The sequence below is a fragment of the Cyprinodon tularosa genome, unplaced genomic scaffold, assembly GCF_016077235.1.
Source record: "Cyprinodon tularosa strain WSP-4 unplaced genomic scaffold, ASM1607723v1 ctg195, whole genome shotgun sequence".
Taxonomy (NCBI): domain Eukaryota; kingdom Metazoa; phylum Chordata; class Actinopteri; order Cyprinodontiformes; family Cyprinodontidae; genus Cyprinodon; species Cyprinodon tularosa.
This window is the reverse complement of record NW_024038707.1, coordinates 365,208-390,000: the sequence shown is the minus strand read 5'-3', so window position 1 is coordinate 390,000 and position 24,793 is coordinate 365,208. Positions and strand designations below refer to the sequence as shown.

General features: G+C 43.6%; 1 protein-coding gene across 1 annotated transcript in view; it reads left to right on the top strand.

Moving 5' to 3' along the window:
• pik3r2 (phosphoinositide-3-kinase, regulatory subunit 2 (beta)) overlaps positions 1 to 24,793 on the top strand; it is a 50,117-nt gene that overhangs the window by 2,513 nt on the left and 22,811 nt on the right. The window contains exons 2-3 of the mRNA XM_038283586.1: positions 3,660 to 4,433; positions 24,226 to 24,318. Of these exons, the coding sequence (XP_038139514.1) occupies positions 4,115 to 4,433; positions 24,226 to 24,318 (412 nt within the window). The 5' untranslated portion in view covers positions 3,660 to 4,114. The remainder of the gene's footprint in view (positions 1 to 3,659; positions 4,434 to 24,225; positions 24,319 to 24,793) is intronic.

Genomic DNA, 24,793 nt, shown 5'->3' with positions numbered 1-24,793 from the left:
CAGTTTAGAATGGCGGCATCTGCTGGAACTAAATTAGAGCGGTTATCCCAATATCCCGCATTATTTCACAGCTGAACTCGTTTGTTCCATGATAATGAAATTATAAATAAATCATGAAAAAAAAAATTCTCTGACCTCTAACTATAATGTCATAAACAGCCCTTCTAATGCTAACAATAACTTTGAATTATTGTACTGGAGGGCCCTATAAAATCTGTTTTATTTTTTTCCCAAATTCTGTTAAATTTTTTCCTAAATTCCGTTTTTTCCGTTTTAATTTTTGAAAATTCATTTTTTTCTGTTTTATGTCTGTATTTTTGCACTTCCAATCAATGGAATGTTGACAAAACTGCTAATTTCCACACGAATAAAGATATATTGACATAATATTGCACGTTTATTCCGAAATTGTTTGTTGCTGTGGGGCCCTAATCAGTCTCTTAGTTTGCTGATGCCTTGGGCTGGCCCTGGCTGGAAAAAAAATCATCCAATAAAAATAAGCTGTTTTATATATATATGTATATATTAGGGATGTACGACATTGGGATTTTGGCCGATATCCGATATGCCGATATTTTAAAACTCATGTAGCCGATAATCGATATCGATACTGATGTTAAAGCTGGACAAAAATAAGTAGTCATTGAAAATAGCAGTTTTGTTATCCATTTCTGACACTTTGAAAAATAATAAACTCAAATATATTTTCATATGCTGATATCAAATAGATTTTTAAAAACACGGTAGCGATCTATTTTACTTTCAAAATCTCATCGTTCTGTTACAAACTCTCGTGATATTTTGCGAATTCTTGTGAGATTTTGTTAGTAAAATAGATCAATACCACGTCAATATATCAACATATAAAAATATGGCAAAATTTCGTGAATTTTCGGGGGATTTCGTAGCATAACGATGACATATAGCACTATTTCATTAGTAAAGAGATTGATATGGTGTTTTTAAATGGCAATATATCAGCATATGAAGATATTGTGATATTTTAATGTATCAATATTTTTTCCCTCGTCTTTAGAAGTTTTTAAGTCTGTAAAAAAGAAGTTTTTGAGGAAGAAGAAGAAGTAGTATTTCTTTTTTTAGACTTTAGAAACTCAGAAGCTGATCAAATATCGGGTTAAATATCGGTGGGGTGGCCGATGTCCGATATTCAGTTTTAAGGCCGATACCGATAGGGGGCCGATTATATCGTGCATCCCTAATATATATATAATATATTTTTTTTGTATTTTACATACTCTAATAATCCCAGAGGGAAATTACTTCTCTGCATTTAACCCATCCCCTTGGGGAGCAGTGGGCTGCCATTGTGTGGCGCCAGGGGAGCAGTGTGGGGTTACGGGTCTTGCTTAGAGACCAAAAGTTGCAGTCTGCAACTCAGGATTCAAAGCCCTATGCCCTAACCACTAGGCCGCCACTCCCAACTTATATTATATATATTACATAAATCTGGACTGCGTGGTGTTTGGACCCTAAAGCTGCGTCATCGTGGTGTTCTTCTTATCTGCTGATGTTTGATGAGCATCTCGGATTCATTTGACATCTTCCAAATGTTCATTTTGATCTCAAATAAACAGCTGATCCCTGCAAAGGAGAATCAGTCCTAAAGAGTCCTTAATCCATAAAAGGAATCAGCAGACATCAAACACATTTGTTTAATCTCCTCCTGATTAGTTTGCCCTCTTTTTTCTCACAGTTTCTGCAGCTTTCATCCACTTGATCCTGCTGCACAACTACAGCATGACTCATGAGTCCTCCTCCAATCCCGTGCAGGCACTAGTCTTGCCATGTAATGTTTCACCTCCTCAGCTGAGGAAGGATGGATTCCTTTAGAATAGTATCTTCACATCCAGCCGTTTATACTTCAGAGAGCTTTCCGTTGCATGTTTTTCGATCAGCTGGAAACATTTTCTAATATTAGAACGTTTCCCTTGATTTGCCCGGTTTCTCCGGGTGACTGCGAGGCACATGGCCCGACGGGGGAACCAATCAGAGCGCAGGACCAGCTTTCCCTCTCTCTAGCAACAGTGAGTTGTTTGCTGCCTGGTTCATTATTTATTTTTCTGCGGTCGCCCTCTTGTGCCTGCTCCGTCTCTCTCGCGCTGCTTTTGTGTCGCTCTCTCTGCCCAGACTAAAATAAAAAAAAGTGTTTGGGAGGGAAAAATAGGGGACGCTGTGCTGCCTGGAACCCACTCTCATCAGGACCTTAACTCTTTTTTTATATTTCCAAACTCGTGCTCATTTATTTTTCAATCTTTATTTTTATTCTTGCTGCATCTCTGAGTGAGTGAATGAAGCATGGCTGCTGGAAAGATATCAGGACTTCTTCTCAGGAGGACAATCAGGGAAGGAGGGTTGGACTTTTTTGGCATGTTTTTTTGGGGGTTTGGGTTGCAGGGGTGAGGAGCAGGTGGAGAAATGAGGCTTTTTTGGGAGGGTTGGGGGTGGGGGTGTGAGGATTGCGGGCTGTGGTTGGGTATGCCAGTGCCACGTGTCTCAGCCTGGCACTTCTCGCCTGTCGATTCAGAGGATGTGGGACCGTGAGTCTCGCTGAACCCGTCCGGCTCAATGAAAAAAAAAAAAAAAACTCTGGTGAGTTTGGTTCCTTTTTTTTTTTTTTTGCACGTTCCTGCATCCAGTTATTACCCAAAGCCTTTTAGCATCGCTTTAAACATAAAAGTAGGTCCTGATGAATCTATATCCCTACTCAGGGGTTTCCGGTAAACGTGTGTGAAGCTTTAAAAACATTCTAGCTGGACATTTGCCGTATTGTTTTAAGCTCTTGTCCTGATAGTTCCCACCGTGCACTCACCGTTTTTATTAAATGTCGTCTTTCATGGTCATTTCCCTTAAATGTTGGCAGAGCAGCAGGCCTCACAGACCCGGGGCCTCGGTTATTTCAGATTAGCCATTTTGGATTATTTTTGTTTGTTTGTTTGTGTTTTTTTTTGCTATCGGCCGAATTCAGCAGTCGCCTTTCTGCCTCCTTCGCTTCGTAACAAAAACCAAAGATGTCGGATCTTGAAGCTGTGATCTCCCGTTTTTTTTTTCTCATTGCATAATTTCTCTGTGCGTTGGTCTCTTTGAATTTATTTTATAATCTGGGTACCAGTTTCTAAGGTATAGATGGCAATGAAAGGAAAGTCTATGTTGAATATTCAGATTTTTGACTCTATTTGTCCTTTTGAAGCTGATTTTTAACACGCTGTGTGGATTTTGTTTGTGTTCATATGAATCTGTGTACATGAATGATTAAATTGAGAAAACAGAGTTGCCACTTCTGTCCCGTCCAGGAATCTCTCCTGCTTGTTTGGGAGAAATGTGGCTCCACTGCAGCTGATTTGTGGATCGAATGTTCACATTCCAACTTCTCTTAATCCAGACTTTTCAGTCAGAGTAAAAGAAAACTTTTTGGTGCGGTGTTAGAGCGAACTACGTCATATATTTTTTTTGGAAGGTTGAAAGAGGGCCTCGGAGGCTCCTGCCCGGGTTATGACGCAGCAGCGTCGACCACACGGATGCATGGAGCTGTCGCAGTTCGCCATTTTTAATGCAATGCTTTGCTCTCCCTGTTAAGCCGTTTGTAACCCATTGTTTTTTATTTACTTTGGTATTCTTTTCTTTTTGTTTCTGCTACGCAGGTCAGTCGTCAATCCTTCCCGTTAATTTGAACGCATTCGAAGGAACTACGGAGCTTTCCGCTCCACGTTTTCCTCCCAACTTAGACGTCTGTTTGGAGCGTGGAGATCCAGCGACGCCATCCTTCACCACAGCAACCAAAGCAGTGCCGGAGTTGAGTTTTTTTTGAAGGAGCATGTTGCCGACGCTCTCCCTCTGCTCCATCATTTGGCTTAACCGGGGTATCAAGCTGAGGAAAGTGCAGGGGCGCAGCAACACCAGTCAGCTCTGAAGCTGCTGCTGCCACCTCCCCGTTACAGCAGCTCTCTTATGAAGCGGTAAAAATGCTTCTAAGCTTTGGGTGACTTGCTCCTCCTTCAGTCTAGACACCAACAGCACCTTCCAGTGACTCCGCTCCAGCTTCAGTTTCTTTAAAGACCAAGCGGTTATCAAAAAAGGAACTCATCTGCTCTACAAAATGGCGGCCGAGGGTTTCCAGTACCGTGCCCTCTACTGGTTCACCAAGGACCAGGAGGAGGACTTGGATCTCCAGCCAGGAGACCTCCTGACTGTCAGCAAGGCCTCTCTGGTGTCGATGCTGACCTACGAGGAGGGCTGTGAGGAGCACCCGCAGCGTCTAGGCTGGCTCCTAGGGTACAACAAACGCACCAAACAGAGAGGCGACTTCCCAGGAACGTTCGTGGAGTTTGTTGGCCCGGTTAAAATGGCCCACCCATCGAGTCAACCAAGGTCCCGGCGGCCTCTCCCTGCTGCTCCCGTTCCAGAATCGTCTCATGGTAAGTAAGGGCTTTCACATTATTCTGGATTATATTATACGGTCTCTTTTCTTAGCAGTGGATCCATGTTTTTAGCAGGTCTTCCCACAGCTAACATGTAAATTGAACCCTGATCGCTTCTGCAAACAGAAAAGAAATGGTTCAGAATCAGAAACTTCTTATTAAGACATGATTTAGTCCAATTTTAATGTGTATTTTAGATTTTATAAGAGGACTAGTGTCATGAAACGGAGACAGATGAACCCAGTATTCAAGGAGAGACAGTCAGTAGGAAAGTTCAAAAGGTTTATTAAATAAACAAAACAAAAAGCGGAGCTGTGGCTCGCGGACACTGCAGGCGGGGGGGCGCGGCACCGCCCAATCTGACCAGGTGGTCACGCACAGGAGCAGACAGGATCAGGTGCAGACAGGCAGGCTCAGTGGAAGAGGGTAGCCGAGACAGGACGTGGAACCAGAACTTGATGCAGGACTTTAAACTGGTCTCCTCCCTGGAGCCAGGCTTACTGGATAAAAACTGAACCTCCCCACATATTGAGCCAAAAACCCAGAGGACTCCCGCGGGGGAGGGACAGTGGACAATCAGGAGACGAGACAAACACAAAACCCTCTTTCCACTGGCTGCTAGGATCCAGGACATGAACCGTGAACTAAAACAGAACTAACAGACACGTAATGATCTGGCCCTGAATGCTCAGGCTGAACTGAATATAACCAACAGGAAACAGGTGAGAGGAATAAATTATAATTGAGGCAGGGAGGGAAAAAACGACAGGTGAAAGGAATGACTAATTAAGGGAGAGCAAACAGGCCAGATCATGACAACTAGTGCTGAACAAGGTGGTCTGGAGTCCTTTAAAGCTGTTATGGCTGAGCAATGTGCCTTAAGCTGGGCATACACTGTACGATTTTTTTGCCTTTTTCGGGCCGATTCTCCAGTCGTGCGAGAGTTATTTGATCGGGCCAACTTTCAGCCTGATCATGCGTCGTTAAGTACACAAGCGGTGATCAGCCTCTTACGACCACCTTTCCATCAGGAATCGTAAGGTCGGGAGAAAATCAGACATGTTTGAAATTTTGTCTGCCGTCTTAAGATGGTTGCGGTCAAATCGCTCACCTAATTTAAGATATTTTTACTTATTTTTAGATTGTTTTTCCAGTGTGCTCAGGGACTGTCTGTGGGAGTGGGTTTCAAACTCACAACCTCAGGATTCCAAGCACAATCTCATGAAACATAAAGCTAGTTTGGTTAACCGTTTCATTTCCACTTCAAGGGGTTCTGGATAATCCTAAATGCAAAAGCTATAGGTTCTTGTAAAGTTGTGGCTTCATTACTGCTTTGAGAAGATTGTTCTGTAAGTTAATGATATGTTTTAGAGTCTGTTAAAGATTATACAGGACTAAAGTGCTGGTTTTATTCCCCGCAGCAGTGCGTCGCAGTGAGCTTGATGCAGACATTTTTGATTTATGCTCAATTTTGAAGCGTGGTCTGTGCTATACGCTGTGGGTCTAGAAACGGCCGAGGCGGTGAGGAAGTGGGGGCAAGTTCGTCCGACAACGGAGGGACATGACGGCGAAAAGGAGCGGGGATCCAGGTGGAAAAAGGGTCCCAGCGTTCTCGCACACCTCGCTCTTCTAGCTGGTCCATCTTCACGAGTTGTTTTCCGCAATGGCGGTCATACAAACAAAACAAAATGGCATCCTGTCTGCGGTCACCTACAATTTGGGAGAGGTGTAGCAGAGTGTCTGCGGAAGGGGCGGGGACGTCTTTTTGTTCACTATGACACCTATGCAGACGACCTAGTTTCGAAGTAACAGCCTTAAGGGCCCAGTTGCACCTTGCCGGTTTAGCCAGCGTATGGCCGACTTCCAAAAATCTTCTAAAACGCTGGCATACGCTGAACTTTCTATGTATTTTAGCAGAATTCTATGTATCAATTTTTGGCGTACACATAGAGTATTCATAACGAGTCCAGAACTTATGTCTAACGACAGCCTAACTGTCGTTAGACATAAGCGTAATGCCCATGAAATGTCACAATCCAGTGTCCAGGATGGGGCAGCAATGCGCCCTGAGGCACTGGCTATGCATAAAACGATTCATTTGATTGCTTTATTAACCCGGCTGCCATTTACCGCCTGCCAAAAACAAGAAATAAATAAAAGAAAAAAGGTTTGCAGTCGCAGCAGATTGAGCATCATGTCTGCTAGGAAGTTTGTTCGTGGTCATGAACGCAGGGAGGATCCATCACACTCACCTTCTAGCTCACCCTATGATGGGGATGAAGTCGGGAGGAGAACTGATGGTTTCCTCCTGTGAACCCCCTTTATACCAAAACACTGCCAATACGCCATTATACAGTAGCTGGAAGTTAGAAACACCTTCAGCGCTCGTCTGGAACACGTCAGATACGTTGATATGTATTGGAGAGAAGTTCTTGATAAGTTGAGACTTGACCAAAGGGCTTTATACTACATTAAGTCATTCACCCATCACTAACACACTGATGGTGGGAAGCTACAGCTTGCCCTGGGGCTCAATGACAGAAGCGGGGCTGCCGTACACTGGCGCCTCGGGGCCCTCTGACCACCATCAGTAGACAATGCAGGTGAAGTGTCTTGCCCAAGGACACAATGACACTGAAAGTCGGAACCGGGGCTTGAACCGTCAACCGTTCGATTTCAGGGCAAACTCCTACATCCAACGCCACTGTCGCCCTGCATAAGTTATGCACAAGTCAGCTAGAAGTTGTGGATTAGTTGACGCCGCGACTAATGAGTAACTTACACTGAACGTATGTTAACTAACACAGGGTTCCTGCGGGTCCTTAAAAAGTTTGTGTTTTTTTTAGCTTTCTGTCTGTATGGGAAGTTTTCCAAAATTTAAACATTAGTGCAGTGGTTTATGTTAGAATAAACCTTTGGGTTAAGTTGTCGTAAGCAGGTTTTTCTTGTGTTTCTTGTGAATTTAGTCTTAAATTTTTATTTCAAGTGGCATTAAAAAGTCTTGAATTTAACTTGCCTTATGCTGTAGGAACCCTGTATCAGATAACTGACCTGTAAGTTACTGTAACTTAGCATACGCTAGCATACGTCATGAAATTTTGAGCATGATCAAATTTTCTTGACGTACTTGCCGTACGTCGGCGTGTTTCAGCATACTTCAGCGTGCTCCTAACTTATCCAACATTGGCCAGTGTTTTTGCCAGATTTTGTGTACGTCAGGCATACGCTGCTCTAAATCGTCAAGGTAAGTAGCTGGTAAAGATTCCAATAATCGTTAAATTACAATCCATCTGTGTCATCCCTGCATTTTCAGTACTTCTCTTAGCTCTAACTTCAATGCCAAATTGTTTGACTCTACAAGAAGACATTCAGAAACCCAGGCAGAGCTCGTTCCCTCGCTTCTCTCCTTTTTTTTTTTTCCCCCGCTCCCTGGCCTCCCTCTAAATGCCTGCTGCAGTGAACTATGCCTTGGCATTTTTGCAAACTCCTCCCTTTGTCCTGCTCCTCGCAGCCTAAAGCCCCTCTACCTAACGTTTCCCTCTTTTTCTTTTCTAATCTATTCTGCAGGCCGATTCACATACACACGGTTTCTACTGTCTCTGGCCAGCCTGTTAGCAAAGGAGAGGCCTCGTCTCATTCTCCCTGCTCTCCCTGCGCTATAAAGAAAACACTTTCAAAGTGCCAGAGGAGGTGGCTGAGGGGGGGGGGGGCTGTGACAGTACAGGAAGAAAGAGGAAAGGTTATGTAGAGGAGGACAAAACGAGAGCTACAGAGCCACCCACATACAGATTCAGTTTATAATTCTTCTTTGGGTCAGTTTATCTAGTGTGTCAGAAACCCCGAAGATATTTACAGGAGACCAGAGCAGCAAATTAATTCAGCAGCAGGACTTTAGACTAACCTTTTGCTCTGGTTATATTGGCGTGTCAACTTATATCTTAAATATTTCAATTTTACAAAGAAATATATATCTACTTGTGGAGCGCTGTCCTTCCTTCTCTGGTTGGGTCTCAGCCTGCAGCCTGTGAAGCATCTTCATCCCCACAAAATGTCTTCTTTCTTTTCATTTTAGCTGAAAAGAAGATTCATGAACCTTCATAAGATGATGCACAGGGATTCCTTTTGGTAAACTTAAAGTTATAGAGGATGATTTTTTATTTCCGGGTGGATCATCTAAATCAGTGGTCCTCCTGATTGTCAATCATTCTGGTGATATGTTTACGTAAGTCCGTCCTACGTGTTCGTCCCGTTAGCTTTCATTTTTGTGCATGCGCACTTTCAGGCGTATATCTGTGGTGAGCTACGGTTTCAGACACTCATTGAAGCTCACCTTTCTCACCGCGGTTCTTTGAAAATGGCCGAGGGTCGTAAGAGAAAAAGTGTCTATGAAGTGTATAAGAAGAAAAGAAAGGCCTAAGAAGAGGCAGATGTATATAGTTCTTATTAATGTGGAAGGATTGCCTGCATTTTTGCTTTTGGCCCGAGAATCTGCCAAATAATAAAAATAGAAATTTGCAAAGGCATTTCCACTGAAGTCGAAATATGCAGCTGATCACAAAGTTGTGAGTGAGAGAAAAAGTGTGATTGCAGAACTTCTGGATAAATTAGAGGAGCGCAAAGAAAGATTAAGCAAGTGGATTGCATCTCCAACTCCACTACTGCTGCTAGTTTTGTTTCAAGCATTAAAAGAAACCGTCCACAGATCAAACAGGTAGCGCTCTGATGCAGGTATGTGAATATTTTTCCATTTTTCCCCAAATCCTCAAAATCTAAATCACACCAAGGAACGATGGTGATGGAGGATGTGGGATTTCGGGGTTGGAGTGCTCTGCTCTGTTGATTGTCACTTCCTGCTTGGTCCGCCATAGAAAGATTCCTTTATCGTGTTTCTATAATTTAATCAATGCAACAAAACATAAACTGCGCAGTGAAGTGCGTTCACTGCTCCTCCCTTCTCTCATGCTACTATGGGACATTTGCTCCAGATAAACATTTAATCATGAATGCTTAATTTATTTTTAAGCCCACATAGTCCTTTTCAATAATGGGATAATAGACTTGTTGCCACATGAGGCTTATATAAGACTTTTAAATGTTTGCGGCTCCAGACAGATTTTTTTTTTTTTTTTGTCAAAAATGGCTCTTTTAGCAGTCTGAGTTGACGACCCCTGGGCTAGTCCAACCAATAAAAACTCAGCTCCACATGAGTGACATCAATGTGTACCCAATGAATAGCTGTTTATGACCAGTGTTGGGAAAGTTCTCTTTCTACGTGAACTAGTTCAAAGTTCAGTTCCCACATTTTAAAATAAACTAGTTCAGTTCATAGTTCATAATTCAAAATTTTGAACTAAGTTCACAGTTCCAAAAAATTAACTAGTTCATAGTTCTTTTTTTTTCATGTATTGCTCAATTGCACCATAGCCTACTGTAGAACCACAGACAGCAATTATTTTATCAGTTGTAACACTGAAACTGTGCGTCAGATTTCATCTTCATATCCAGTTTTGAATCCTTATCCAACCAGGGTTTACATTAGCATTGAGGGGACAGCATTTCCCCATTGTTGCTGTAAATTCCCTTCACACTAGTAGCAGCTGCAGCTTTCACCCCTACAGTATATTCTCAAAAACATCAGGAAAAATGTGCTGCTTGAATTGTCTTCTTTTATGAGGAATTATTATTAAAAGAAAAACAGGAAAGTAGTCTTCAAGGTGCAAAGGTTTTTTTTAATTTTAATAATTTTTTCAATTCGAAATTCCATTTCAGTACATACTAAAAAGGAATACTGGAATCCTGGAAAATTATACCAGGCAGGTCTACATGAATAGTAAAACCCTCAAGAACATTTTACTAACACAAACTGAGGGACCAGGCTGAGGTAGGAATTTAAGGTTACTGAAGTGCGGATTTTTTTACTGAAAGCCGGCGGGCAAAGTTTGCACAGAAATGTACGATTGTTGCCATCATCCTCACCGACCACTAGGGATGGGGATTGAAACCCGGTTCCATCAAGGACCCGGTTCCACTTTTTTCAAAACCCGAAAATCAATAACGTTTGGGCTTATCGATACCACTATCGAGTCTGGTCGTTTTTTTTTTTTTCTCCCGGAGGTCCTGTAACATAATTGTGTGTCCCTCGAGTCGCGTCACAGCATTTAAATCTAATCAATCCAATCACTGCAGCATGTCCACCAATGTTTTGGAATGAAATTGTAAGCAAACAGATATTAAAAGTAAAACAAGTGAAGTCTGGCACTTAACTTTGCTCGCGACTCGAGAATGGCTGAACGGAAAAGACTCCTCCTCCTCCTGCTGCTGCCGCCACACCACAGTCTGTCCGTCTTCATCATCCACTCAGAGTACCACTGGTGAGCGCGCACACAGACTTTGTAGCTTGTCCGGTCAGTTAAAAAATAGTAATTGTGAAATCCGTGTTGAAATCGGCAGCATACAAGCTAGTTAGCTTGAAAAGTAAATAAAGTTTCAGACGTGCTGCGTGATGATGTGTTCAGATTGACTCAGTAAAACGACAATTAGGTTATCATGATGCGTTCAAGTGTAACGTAAAGAAAACGGGAAATTTTGTTTTTGGCGAGAAACATGAGTAATACAGTTGTATATTGCTCTATATATAATTAAACTACTGATGCCAACATTTATTAAAAATTACATTTAATTTAAAATACAATTATTTATTTGTTAAATATTTTCCTAATCACTAAAAACATGATGAAAAGTGACAGTAGACAATACATTAACCAACAATTGTGAAAATATATTCTAGTTAGTTTTATGTCATTTCGAAGTGGCCTATTACATTAGCCATGTTTATTGAAGGCTAGAAACCTTTTTGTTATGCTCACTTGTTAGGCAATAAAAGCAATACCAGTTCTGTTAAAAAAATTTCGTTGCATCGTCTTTCCACCAAATAACAGAAAAGTATCAATAGTGGTATCGATAAAGACTCGGATCGATAAGGAGTATCGATAAAGGTGTCGATATCAATAAATATTAACAATCCCCATCCGGTTCTATTATTTTCGATACTCAAGAATACATCGCGATACGATTCGATTAATGGGTTCTTTTTTATTTATTTGGTTTTTTTTACACCTTACAGCCTAGACAATGTTTCGAATTTGAAATAAATCAATGAAAGCTGCAATATTGTTATGCATTTTTTTTTAGAAACAACAGCAAATAACAGACGTAGAAAAGTTGCACTCCACCTATTCCTATTAAAACCTCATTCACTGAAAAATAATACCCCTGCATTATAGATTCTGAAAGGCCTTGCATCAAAAAATACTGCACATAATCAGTGCAATGAGTGCAATGCAATACCTCGGCTCCAGACGTCCCGCCCCCTCCACAGACGCTCCGCTGCTCCTCTCCCAGATTGTAGCTGACCGCAGACAGTGCTGCAGACAGGAGGCCGGCTTGTTTTGTTTTTATGACCGAAATTGCGGAAAACAACTCGTGAAGTTTGACCCGCTAGAAGAGCGAGGTGCGTGAGAACGCTGGGACCCTTTTTCCACTTGGATCTCCGCTCTTTTTGGCCCTCATGTCCCTCCGTCGTCGGACTAAACTCGCCCCCACTTCCTCTCCGCCTCGGCCGTATCTAGACCCACAGCGTGTAGCACAGACCACGCTTCAATATTGAGCATAAATCAAAAATGCCTGTGTCAAGCTCACTGCAACACACTGCTGTAAGAGTATAATCAGGAAGCGAGGTAGGAGGGCAAAATAGGTTTAGCGCCACCACAGCACGGGAGGGAGAATTACACCCAAGAGCAAATGGATAAAAATAGACCGGAAGGAAAAAAAAAACATGAATCGATACTACATCGTCGGCTGTTGGATCTTTGCATCGATACAAAACGATTATTATTTACACCCCTAGAATGTACAGGTGAAAACTAGGGAGTGTATTCTTAACATGGAGCGTAGGACTTGATTTTTATTCCATATGGCTCAGGAGGTATAAAAGTTTGAATTTGGAGAGGTCTTTTTTTAGACCTTTTTAGGCATTTTCAGCTGAAAATCCTTGGAATGATATCTTTATTAAATTAGAAGCGTATCGAGATGAATATTGTATATCTACATATTACTTTTGATCCATAGCTTTTATATATTTTTTTTTATTGCTTTAGTGGAGGCTAACCCCTGGTAACCCCCATTTTTTTCATAGCACTGTTGAAAAAATTACAAAACACAGCTTTAGAAAGGAAGTTAAGTTTAAGCTTAATCCTTTGGTTCCTCAAACATGCAAAGTTTTTTCCAACACATCTGAGCGTAAACTACTTCTAGTAAAAGCTGATTGTGTCCATTGTGGCTGTAGTTAGTGGGGACTTTACAGTTGGCCTGTCATTGTGATGAATCACCCGTCGGCATAGCTGGGATGCACCGAAGACATGGAGCAGTGAAACCTGAGCATCAGCGTACACAGTGTTACATGCTGCCCGTGAGCCAGACGCCAACTGGTGGTGTCAGCGCCTTTGATGGAGCTGCTGTCATGCTTCAAAATGCTGGACAGGTTTAACTTTTATTTATTATTTAGCCTTTTAGGATCAAAAGATTATTCACCAAAATATAAACCTTCCATTTTAGCAGCCAAATATGATATCTGGTATAATATTCTAATTTAACATAAATATATCTATAATCTGAAATAAAAAAACAGATTTAATATTTCAAATGATCTTTTAATGCTTTTACAGCAGCAATTCTTCACCAACTGTCACAGATTTCAGCTTTTAAAGATATGAATATTTTTGTTCCATAAATCAGGGCCTATGGAGTCAATTTTGTTCCATTATTGTTGCAAGCAAAGAAAATGTTTGCAAGAAGAAATTGAATGAAACATGCAATCCTTAAATTAAAATATTTAATCAAAATAAGTCACTTTACTGTTTACTCACTTTCCTTTTAAAGGAATAGTACACCCAAAACATGATTAGCCTTCATTTTCTACTCACCCCCATGCTGAACAACACTCTGGAGTACTTTTTTGATATCTCAAATGCATCTGGAGATCTGGGAGGCTTCTTGCTGTCTGCTGACATTCAAATAATGGAGGTCTACGGTGCCCGAGGCAGAAAGGTCCATAAAAGTCCACAAAAAACGTGTCAATATTCCTCCATACTGCTCGTCCAATGTATTCCAAGTGTCCTGAGTGGGTAGGGTCCATAATTTACTCGAAACGAAGTCATTTAGAATGTTTTTAGAGCATAAACAGTAGTGTACAGGATTTCCTGAAAGCGCGCGCCTGCGAGATCACGAGTCTACGGAAACCACGGCAGACCAAACCAGATGAAAGTGCGCATTCAGCTCAGCAAAGAATTCATGCTTTTCTTTAACACTGAAGTCCTCAGACATTTTTCTTTCGTTGTTTCTTTCTTTGCAACAGCACATTTTTTCTTCTACGCTTACATTATCGGAAGAGACGACGCTGAATGCGCACTTTCATCTGGCTTGGTCTGCCGGCTTCCGTAGCGTCGTGAACGCGCAGGCGCGCGCTTTCAGGAAATCCTATACACTACTGTTTATGCTCTAAAAACATTCTAAATGACTTCGTTTCGAGTAAATTCTGGATGCTACCCACTCAGGACACTTGGAATACATTGGACGAGCAGTATGGAGGAATATTGACACGTTTTTTGTGGACTTTTATGGACCTTTCTGCCTCGGGCGCCATAGACCTCCATTATTTGAATGTCAGCAGACAGCAAGAAGCCTCCCAGATCTCCAGATGCATTTGAGATATCAAAAAAGTACTCCAGAGTGTTGTTCAGCATGGGGGTGAGTAGAAAATGAAGGCTAATCATGTTTTGGGTGTACTATTCCTTTAATGTTTTCAAATTTAATTTGATTATTTATTATTTTATTTTTTGATTCTTCTTTTTAAGATTAAATTTGACCAATTCCATTGTTTTCAAACTACATTTTGCAGATCAAACTTTCTTCCCTTTGAATCCAATAGTTTCTTCCTGTTAAAAGGGAGTTATTCCTCTCCACTGTCGCTACAAGCATGCCTAGTGTGAGGGATTGCCTTCGAGTCAATGAGTCGATGCAATCAACTGGTTTTCCTTAGATAGAAAACTTTGAATCAATCCAACTGGATGATCTGGGTGAACTGTAAAGTGCCTTGAGATGAAGTGTGTTGTGAATTGGCGCTTTAGAAATAAACTGAATTGAAATTGAATAGAAATGCATCTTAGCTCCTCACTCCAGAACAGTCTGAGGTCATGTGATTTACAGACTCCAAAACGCAACAAAATCTCGACTGCTGCATCTTCATCATGTCTTTTCATTTCAAAATTTACATAAATTTTAAAACGCTCCAGTTCAAACTGAAAAGTATTGTTACTCGCTACTGTTTCGGCTGGACAGAGCTTGTGCTACAGGACTTAGCATACGTCACCTAACCAGAATGCATTGCATGGTGATGTCTAGTTACAATATCTTATTTAATTTTGCTAAAACGTAACAGCTTACAATATTTATTTCTCAAATAAAGTCTACTGTTATCATTCAAGTCAGTTTATTTCTATAGCGCCAATTCACAACACATGTCATCTCAAGGCACTTTACAGTTCAACAGATCATCCAGTCACATTAATTCAAAGTTTTCTATTTAAGGAAAACCAGTTGATTGCATCGACTCATTGACTCAAATGCAATCCCTCACACTAAGCATGCTTGTAGCGACAGTGGAGAGGAAAAACTCCCTTTGAACAGGAAGAAACCTCCAACATTGAGCCTGGTTCTGACTGGAGGTTTCATGGAGACAGAAACAGAGACACAAAAAGCAATTATAAAAGACGGCGCCGAGCCAGAAACACAGCCAGGCAGACAAGCTCTGAGCCAACTCCCATGTAAGAGGATGAAGAGAGCACATCCAGTTATTCACAGTCAGAGAAACAGGACTACACTGGAAAACAGGCCAATCTCTAACATGTACAGGTGCTGGTCATAAAATTAGAATATCATGAAAAAGTAGATTGATTTCAGTAATTCCATTTAAAAAGTGAAACTTGTATATTATATTCATACATTACATACAAACTTCCCCCAGTGGGCCCACCACCTGCAGGGGGAACCATGAGGGACCGGTGCAAAGAGGATTGGGCGGCAGCCAGAGGCGGAGACCTCGGCGACCTGATCCGCGGGCGCTTGAACTAGCTCTGGGGACGTGGAATGTCACCTCACTGGGGGGGAAGGAGCCCGAGCTTGTGCGGGAGGTGGAGCGATACCAGCTAGAAATAGTTGGGCTCTCCTCTACGCACAGCCAGGGCTCTGGAACCCAGCTCCTTGAGAGAGGCTGGACTCTCTTCTACTCTGGAGTTACCCGCGAGGAGAGGCGGAGGGCGGGGGTGGGGCTGCTTGTCTCCCCCCAGCTCAGCCGTCTCGTGTTGGAGTTCACCCCGGTAGACGAGAGGGTCGCCTCCCTTCGCCTTCGGGTTGGAGGGAGGACTCTGACAGTTGTTTCGGCCTATGGGCCGAACGGCAGTACGGAGTACCAGGCCTTCTTAGCATCCCTGGGGAGGGTGTTAGAAAGCGCCCCTCCCGGGGATTCCATCATTCTGCTGGGAGACTTCAACGCCCACGTGGGAAACGACAGTGACACCTGGAGGGGCGTGATCGGGAGGAACGGGCCCCCAGCTCTGAACCCGAGTGGTGTCTCATTATTGGACTTCTGTGCAAGTCACGGATTGTCCATAATGAACACCATGTTCAGGCATAAGGATGTCCATCGGTGCACTTGGCACCAGGACACCCTAGGCCGAAGGTCGATGATCGACTTTGTAGTCGTATCTTCTGATCTTCGGCCGCATGTCTTGGACACTCGGGTGAAGAGAGGGGCGGAGCTGTCCACCGACCACCACCTGGTGGTGAGTTGGATACGCTGGAAGAGGAGGAAGCCTGAAAGACTCGGCAGGCCCAAACGTGTAGTGAGGGTCTGCTGGGAACGTCTGGTGGAGCCCTCGGTCAGAGACGTGTTCAACTCCCACCTCCGGGAGAGCTTCTCTCAGGTTCCGAGGGAGGTTGGAGACATGGAGTCCGAATGGGCTGTGTTCTCTGCCTCTATTGTCGATGCGGCTGCCCGTAGCTGTGGCCGTAAGGTTTGCGGTGCCTGTCGTGGTGGCAATCCCCGAACCCGGTGGTGGACACCGATAGTAAGGGATGCCGTCAAGCTGAAGAAGGAGTCCTATCAAGCCTGGCTGGCTTGTGGGACTTCTGAAGCAGCAAGCAGGTACCGTGAGGCCAAGCGTGTCGCGGCCCGGGCGGTTGCAGAGGCAAAATCTCGGGCCTGGGAGGAGTTTGGAGAGGCCATGGAAAAAGACTATCGGTTGGCCTCAAAGCGATTCTGGCAAACCGTCCGGCGCCTCCGGAGGGGAAAGCAGTGCTTCACTAACACTGTTTTTAGTGGGTGTGGGGAGCTGCTGACCTTGAAGGAGGATATTGTCGGGCGGTGGAAGGAATACTTTGAGGATCTCCTCAACCCGACAGACATGCCTTCCGTGGGGGAAGAAGAGACGAGGTGCTTGGGGCTGGGTTTCGTCCATCACCCAGGCTGAAGTCACCGAGGTAGTCAAAAAACTCCACGGTGGCAAGGCTTCGGGGGTGGACGAGATCCGACCTGAGTATCTCAGAGCTCTGGATGTTGTCGGGCTGTCATGGTTGACACGTCTCTTCAACATCGCGTGGAGGTCGGGGACAGTTCCCCTGGATTGGCAGACTGGGGTGGTGGTTCCCCTCCACAAGAAGGGGGACCGGAGGGTGTGTTCCAACTATCGGGGAATCACACTTCTCAGCCTCCCCGGAAAGGCCTATGCCAGGGTGCTGGAGAGGAGAGTCCGGCTGATTGTCGAACCTCGGCTGCAGGAGGAGCAGTGTGGTTTTCGTCCTGGCCGTGGAACGGTGGACCAGCTCTACACCCTCTGTAGGGTGCTTGAGGGTTCATGGGAGTTTGCCCAACCAGTCCACATGTGTTTTGTGGACTTGGAGAAGGCATTCGACCGTGTCCCTCGTGCTGCCCTGTGGGGGGTGCTCCAGGAGTATGGAGTCAGGGGCCCTTTATTAGGGGCCATCCGTTCTCTGTACAAGCGGAGCAGGAGTCTGGTTCGCATTGCCGGCATTAAGTCGGACCTGTTCCCGGTGCATGTTGGACTCCGACAGGGCTGCCCTCTGTCCCCGGTCCTGTTCATAACTTTTATGGACAGGATTTCTAGGTGCAGCCAAGGACCGGAGGGGGTCTGGTTTGGGGAACAGCGGATCTCGTCCCTGCTTTTTGCGGATGACGTAGTTCTGCTGGCTCCCTCCTGCCAAGACCTACAGCGTGCGCTGGGGCGGTTCGCAGCCGAGTGTGAAGCGGCCGGGATGAGAATCAGCTCCTCCAAATCCGAGGCCATGGTTCTCGACCGGAAAAAGGTGGCTTGTCCCCTTCGGGTTGGAGGGGAGTCCTTGCCTCAAGTGGAGGAGTTCAAGTATCTTGGAGTCCTGTTCACGAGTGAGGGAAGAATGGAGCGGGAGATCGATAGACGGATCGGTGCGGCTGCTGCAATAATGCGGACGCTGCACCGGTCTGTCCTGGTGAAGAGAGAGCTGAGCGAAAAGGCAAAGCTCTCAATTTACCGGTCGGTCTACGTTCCTACCCTCACCTATGGTCATGAAATTTGGATCATGACCGAAAGAACGAGATCCCGGATACAAGCGGCTGAAATGAGCTTTCTCCGCAGGGTGGCTGGGCTCTCCCTTAGAGATAGGGTGAGGAGCTCGGTCATTCGGGAGAGGCTCAGTGTAGAGCCGGTTCTCCTCCACATCGAGAGGAGTCAGTTGAGGTGGCTCGGACATCTTCTTCGGATGCCCCCTGGACGCCTCCCTCGGGAGGTGTTCCAGGCATGTCCCACCGGGAGGAGGCCCAGGGGACGACCCAGGACACGCTGGAGAGACTATGTCTCTCGGCTGGCCTGGGAGCGCCTAGGGCTTCCCCCAACAGAGCTGGAGGAGGTGTCTGCGGAGAGGGAAGTCTGGGAGTCTCTGCTTAGCCTGCTGCCCCCGCGACCCGGTTCCGGATAAAGCGGGAGACGACGAGTACGAGTACATACAAACTCATATATTTCAGATGTTTATTTTGTTTAATTTTGATGATTACAAATGACAACAAATGAAAATCTCAAATTCATCATATCAGAAAATTAGAATATTGTGAAAAGGTTCAAAATTGATGGCCCCTGGTGCCACACTCTAATCAGCTAATTAACTCAAACCACCTGCAAAAGCCTTTAAATGGTCTTTCAGTCTAGTTCTATAGGCTACACAATCATGGGGAAGACTGCTGACTTGACAGTTGTCCAAAAGACGACCATCGACACCTTGCACAAGGAGGGGAAGACACAAAAGGTCATCGCTAAAGAGGCTGGCTGTTCACAGAGCTCAGTGTCCAAGCACATTAATAGAGAGGCGAAGGGAAGGAAAAGATGTGGTCGAAAAAAGTGTACAAGCAAGAGAGATAACCGCACCCTGGAGAGGATTGTGAAACAAAACCCATTCAAAAATGTGGGGGAGATTCACAAAGAGTGGACTGCAGCTGGAGTGAGTGCTTCAAGAACCACCACACACAGACGTATGAAAGACATGGGTTTCTGCTGTCGCATTCCTTGTGTCATGCCACTCTTGAACCACAGACAGCGTCAGAAGCGTCTTGCCTGGGCTAAAGAGAAACAGGACTGGACTGCTGGTGAGTTGTCCAAAGTCATGTTCTCTGATGAAAGTAAATTTTGCATTTCCTTTGGAAATCAAGGTCCCAGAGTCTGGAGGAAAAGAAGAGAGGCACTTCATCCACGTTGCTTGAAGTCCAGTGTAAAGTTTCCACAGTCAGTGATGGTTTGGGGTGCCATGTCATCTGCTGGTGTTGGTCCATTGTGTTTTCTGAGGTCCAGGGTCAACGCAGCCACATACCAGGAAGTTTTAGAGCACTTCATGCTTCCTGCAGCTGACCAACTTTTTGGAGATGCAGATTTCATTTTCCAACAGGACTTGGCACCTGCACACAGTGCCAAAGCTACCAGTACCTGGTTGAAGGACCATGGTATCCCTGTTCTTAATTGGCCAGCAAACTCTCCTGACCTTAACCCCATAGAAAATCTATGGGGTATTGTGAAGAAGAAGATGCAATACACCAGACCCAAAAATTCAGAAGAGCTAAAAGCCACTATTAGAGCAACCTGGGCTATCATAACACCTGAGCAGTGCCACAGACTGATCGACTCCATGCCACGCCGCATTGCTGCAGTAATACAGGCCAAAGGAGGCCCAACTAAATACTGAGTGCTGTACATGCTCATACTTTTCATGTTCATACTTTTCAGTTGGCCAACATTTCTATAAATCCTTTGTTTTTATTGGTCTTCAGTAATATTCTAATTTTCTGATATGATGAATTTGAGATTTTCATTTGTTGTCATTTGTAATCATCAAAATTAAACAAAATAAACATCTGAAATATATGAGTTTGTATGTAATGTATGAATATAATATACAAGTTTCACTTTTTAAATGGAATTACTGAAATCAATCTACTTTTTCATGATATTCTAATTTTATGACCAGCACCTGTATGCATATGCACAGCTGATGTTTCTCTCCAGGATGGAGTCACAGCCAAACAGGAACAGACCAGATGAAGCTACTATGAGAAAAAGCAGAGAGAGCAGAACGTTAGAGATTGAACTAACAGATTCTGCAGAGTGGGAGAATAGAATCATGGGTCCTTTTAAAGGCGTGCACTTATTAATCATTATATAGATCTGTCTAGCTGGTGCTGATTGACTAATGAATTGCTTTCTCTAATGTATCCACATTTTTTTTTTTTTTTAAAGAATCTAAAACAACATTTTTGTGTTTTTGCTTTTCTGTAGATTTTTGGTCAAAATCAGAAATATTTCCCATTTAGTTTTTTGTTGTTGTTATAACCTAGATCCAGATTGAAAAAAACAACAACTTTTTAAGTCTTAGATTGCAGTCTTGAAATGTGTTAGTTTATCTTTATGTCTCACTCTAACAGTAAGTAGAAGGTGTTGTCTCTAATTAATAAATATGTGTTTCAAAGATGACAGGAATTTTCTGAGGTGTGAGGAAAAACCTCAGAGTTTCAGGGTTTCTGTTGGTCATTAAATTATTATTTTTTAAATTAGGGCCTTAATTGGCATTAAAATCCATTAAATGTGATTATTGTGACATTTAAAATGCTTTATTTGAAAAAATGAAAAACATTTATTAAAAAACAATTTCTTCAGATTTAAGTTGTTCCGCCTGTTTGTGCGGAGCTGCTTCCGGTTGATCGTAAAGCCGTTTGTTCGGAAAAGAAGCTTGAGGCGGAGAAAAGGCTAGAGAATAGGAAAATGCAAATTCCAACAAAAATGGCTGGAAAACGAGGAATTTGGGACATGGCTGAAGCCTGTCAGCGGTAAAGACGACGAAGGATTTTGCTGTGCTTTTTTATATATACATATATATATTAGGGAAAGAACGGTTTATGAAAACCGTCCGAACCGTTCGGTTCGACTGTCTTGGTTCGATTCGCGTGTGTTGCGTTCGGTTCATACGCTGCTCCTTTTTCTCATAGGCGAAGCGTTTACACTCCAGAGCAGAAGGTGGCGGTACTGCGACCAAAGCCAACCACCAGTAGTAAACAAGAAGAAGAAGAAGCGAAGCAGCGTAGCCGGTTGTAGCAGGGAAAAATCAGTTGTTGTGGAGAATTGTGTGGGTATGGCGAGTGGGAAAGAACGGAGTTGGAAGACGTGCCAGCAGCACTTTATAGGTCTGCTGTATGGGACCACTTTGCATTCATGCTGCGTTCACACCGGACGCAGATGCGAGTTTACATGCAAAGTCAATGGTTGACGCGCGTCAAGGCGCAGCAAAAGGTCCCGCAGCGCGTTTTGAGCAGCAGGCGCAGCGCGTCTGAGCAGCTGAAGCAGCGCGTCGGGAGCGTTTAAGCATCTGACGCGCACGATGCGCCGCAAACGCGCTGCTGCTCGAGATGGAAAAATTTAACCTTTGCTGCTTGAAGCGCCACATCAACCAATCAGAGACGGACACATCGCTGATGATACAGAGCGCTATGATCATTTCTCTGAAACTGTTTATTAACGCCTAAATTAATTCAAAATGTAGAAACCTGCCGACAAAACGTGTTCGCTTTTATTATCCTGCTGCCTGTGGTTTGGATTATGTACATGAAAACCACCTTCCAGCCGCCGTGGAAAACTGCGAGGAGGCGACCCGGCCAGAGGCTGCTGCTGAAGGGATTCCTACTGACAGCGCACCGCCGGTATGTGGGGGTCTGAGCGGCTCTGACATAAATAATATTGGAAGGCAGGATGGTAATCAGGATGAACTGACTGCACTGATTAAGTTTTCAGGTGGACTTTCTAACTTAAAAACATATTAAAACTACTTTATTCCCACTGATCACAGCAAATATAGCTGCAAGGCAAAGAAAGGATAGGATAGCTCCGCCCAACGCGCGTCAGACACACTTTAGCACCACGCAGCCAGAGCAGCAAAGCTGCTTCAGCCGCGCGTCAGAACTAACTGGTACAAGCAGCAAAAATGAAGCAGCAGACGCGATTTTGCTGCTCTTGCTGCTGCGCCCGGCGTGAAAGCAGCATTAGAGTGACCTACGATGAAGGTGGAAAGAAAGTTGTGGATAAAAGTGCAACAGTTTGCAACACGTTTTGTTTATGCCAACAGCAACACGACCAACATGTCAGGCTAACAATCAACATATACCGAACTGAAAACTGTGACCACGAAACCGTGAACCGAACCGTGGATTTTGTGAACCGTTCCACCCCTAATATTTATATTAGGGCTGGGCGATATAGAAAAAAAGCTTATCGATAAAAAAAAATGCATATTGATCGATATCGATAATTATTGAAAAGATTTGAAACCATATTTTATGTGCAGCTCTGCCTGGACATTTTATGATATTGCTAAATGATTTAATTTTAATAAAAAACACAAACACAAACTTCGAATTAAATCTTTATTTAACCAACTTTTTTAACCATAACAGAATTGTTTTAAAGAAAAACAACTTAAGAGACCTGAGTTATGTTATTAAATACTGACAAAGAATAAACTAAAGTGACCAGAAAAGTGACCAAAATAAATATAACATATAAATAAATGCCCCCCCACCGCCGCCGCCGCCCCCGTTTCCTGCTTTAACCTGAGTTATTACTTTGAAGTTTCTGGCCCCTCAGCATTTTTATCTCAATTGTTAGAACTACGTGGGAAACTGCCCAGAACTGAAAATATATATATATTTTCCGAAGATTCCTCGGAGGAGAGCCGCGCCGGGGCCTACACAGCTCGTACTCCTGCGGCTGTGAGCGGCTGAGATGATAAAAAAAAGTTGGTTTCATTATCAGACTGGTTTTCACTGGTTCCCGACACATTTTCCAGATGACTGTGGTTTGTTTTTGGTCCGACTTGCCATGATCGAAATACTGCCAGACTGCCGAACTACAAAAACCCTTCTTTGAAACAATTTCCTCCGCCTCTCCTTGCTGCGACATCTTCATGTGCTCTGTGTTGTGGTTTGAGAGGGCGGCGCTTGGTGACGGCATGCCTGGGTCCGCGATTGTGATTGGTTGGGAGGAAGCAGTGACTAGCATAAACCTACATGCTAGGCTACAATGAGAAGGAAGGAAAACTGCGTTTCTTTTTTATTGAACTTTTATCGACCCTCTTTTTTTCTATTGCGCCACACGTCTATGGATTGATATATATCGTTATTGAATTATCGCCCAGCCCTAATTTATATATATATATATAGAGAGAGAGAGAGAGAGAGATAGAGAGAGTCATGGGAACTTGTTGATGGCATTAAAATTATTTGCAAGAGCATTAAAAAGCATTAAATCAGAGTTACTCCTTCCTGTATATAACCCTGAGTTTCAGGGTTAACCGTTGGACATTGAGGCAGAGAGAAACAGGCAGAGGGTGAGGCACAAAAAGGGGAGACGGGGGCCTGAAGGGGGGAACCCACTGAGAACAAGTGTGCTGGAGAGCAAAAGCAAGACGAAGAAGAGAAAGCCAGAGAGACTGTGGGGGGAATGTGCAGACACAGCGTTTTTCTTCTGAACTCTCCAAATTAATAATCAGCAGAGGTTCAGACCAGCCAGGATTACTCGCTGGCTGCCTGCAAGCATACACATACACACACACACACACCCCACCGACACCCCACAGACACACACACACAGGAGCACTGGCTGTCCTGGCTGGGCCGAGCTGGGCCTGGCACAGGGCTTCTGCTTGTTCACTAGTTTTAATCCTTTATTGTGCTACGCTCACGGAAACTGCCAAGGGGGAACCCAGAGCGGGACGGCATGTCGGGAGGGACATAAAGATAGAAAAGAAAAAGAAATCCAGTCAGGAAAGAGATTTCTTTTTTCTAATTCCTCTTTTCTTTCTTCCCAGACGAAGAGATATTTGATTTAATCTGTGGGGATTTGTAAAGTAGATTACAATTTTATCCCTCTTATTTTTTTCTTTCTTTTATGTGCATCAAATTAATCGGTAACTTAGTTTCAAATGGTTGTTTATTTTGTTGTATTTTCTAATGATGAAGTGCAGAAAGTTTTTCTCTCCTTCCAAATGTCTAAAAGGAAGACATCACCACCTCTTTTTTCAAGCTTTTTAGGACTTTTCTAAAGTTGTGTATCGGAGCTCTTCCAGTTGAAACAGATCTGTGCTCTTGTTTCAGCTGTTCCTGTGCCAGAGCTCACTGAGCAGTTCACACCACCAGAGACGGCTCCCCCAGCCCTCATCAGCCTGATCCAAGCCTTAGAACACAGAGGTACATTTATTTACATTCAGCAGCTTCTTCATTTACTCATTAATGTTTAGGAGGCTGTAGAGCTCGGCAGAAACTGCCTCCTCCTTTTAGATCTGTTTCTCCTATGTGCCCTCCTTGACAAATTCTTCAAATGACAAAATACCGAACAACATTTCAGATTAACCCGGAGTTTGGTCCTAAAAGAACATTTTTACTTTAACTTAAAACAAAATCATTCTTCAAAAGGAAAAGAAAAGATGGTGAAAGAACCTGGTTCCTTAAGTATGATGGAGTATGAGGGCCGTACTAAGACTTTTACCTTAAATAGTGAGAGAAAAGTTAGACTATCACAAGAATAATATTACAAAAATCATATTATGAGAGTAAACTTATTGTGTTATGATCCAAAAAGGTTGTTTTGTTTAGTGGAAAGGAGATATAAAGTGATACAATCAGTTCAAAAACCTGCAGTCTGAGCTGAGTATTTTAACGAAGG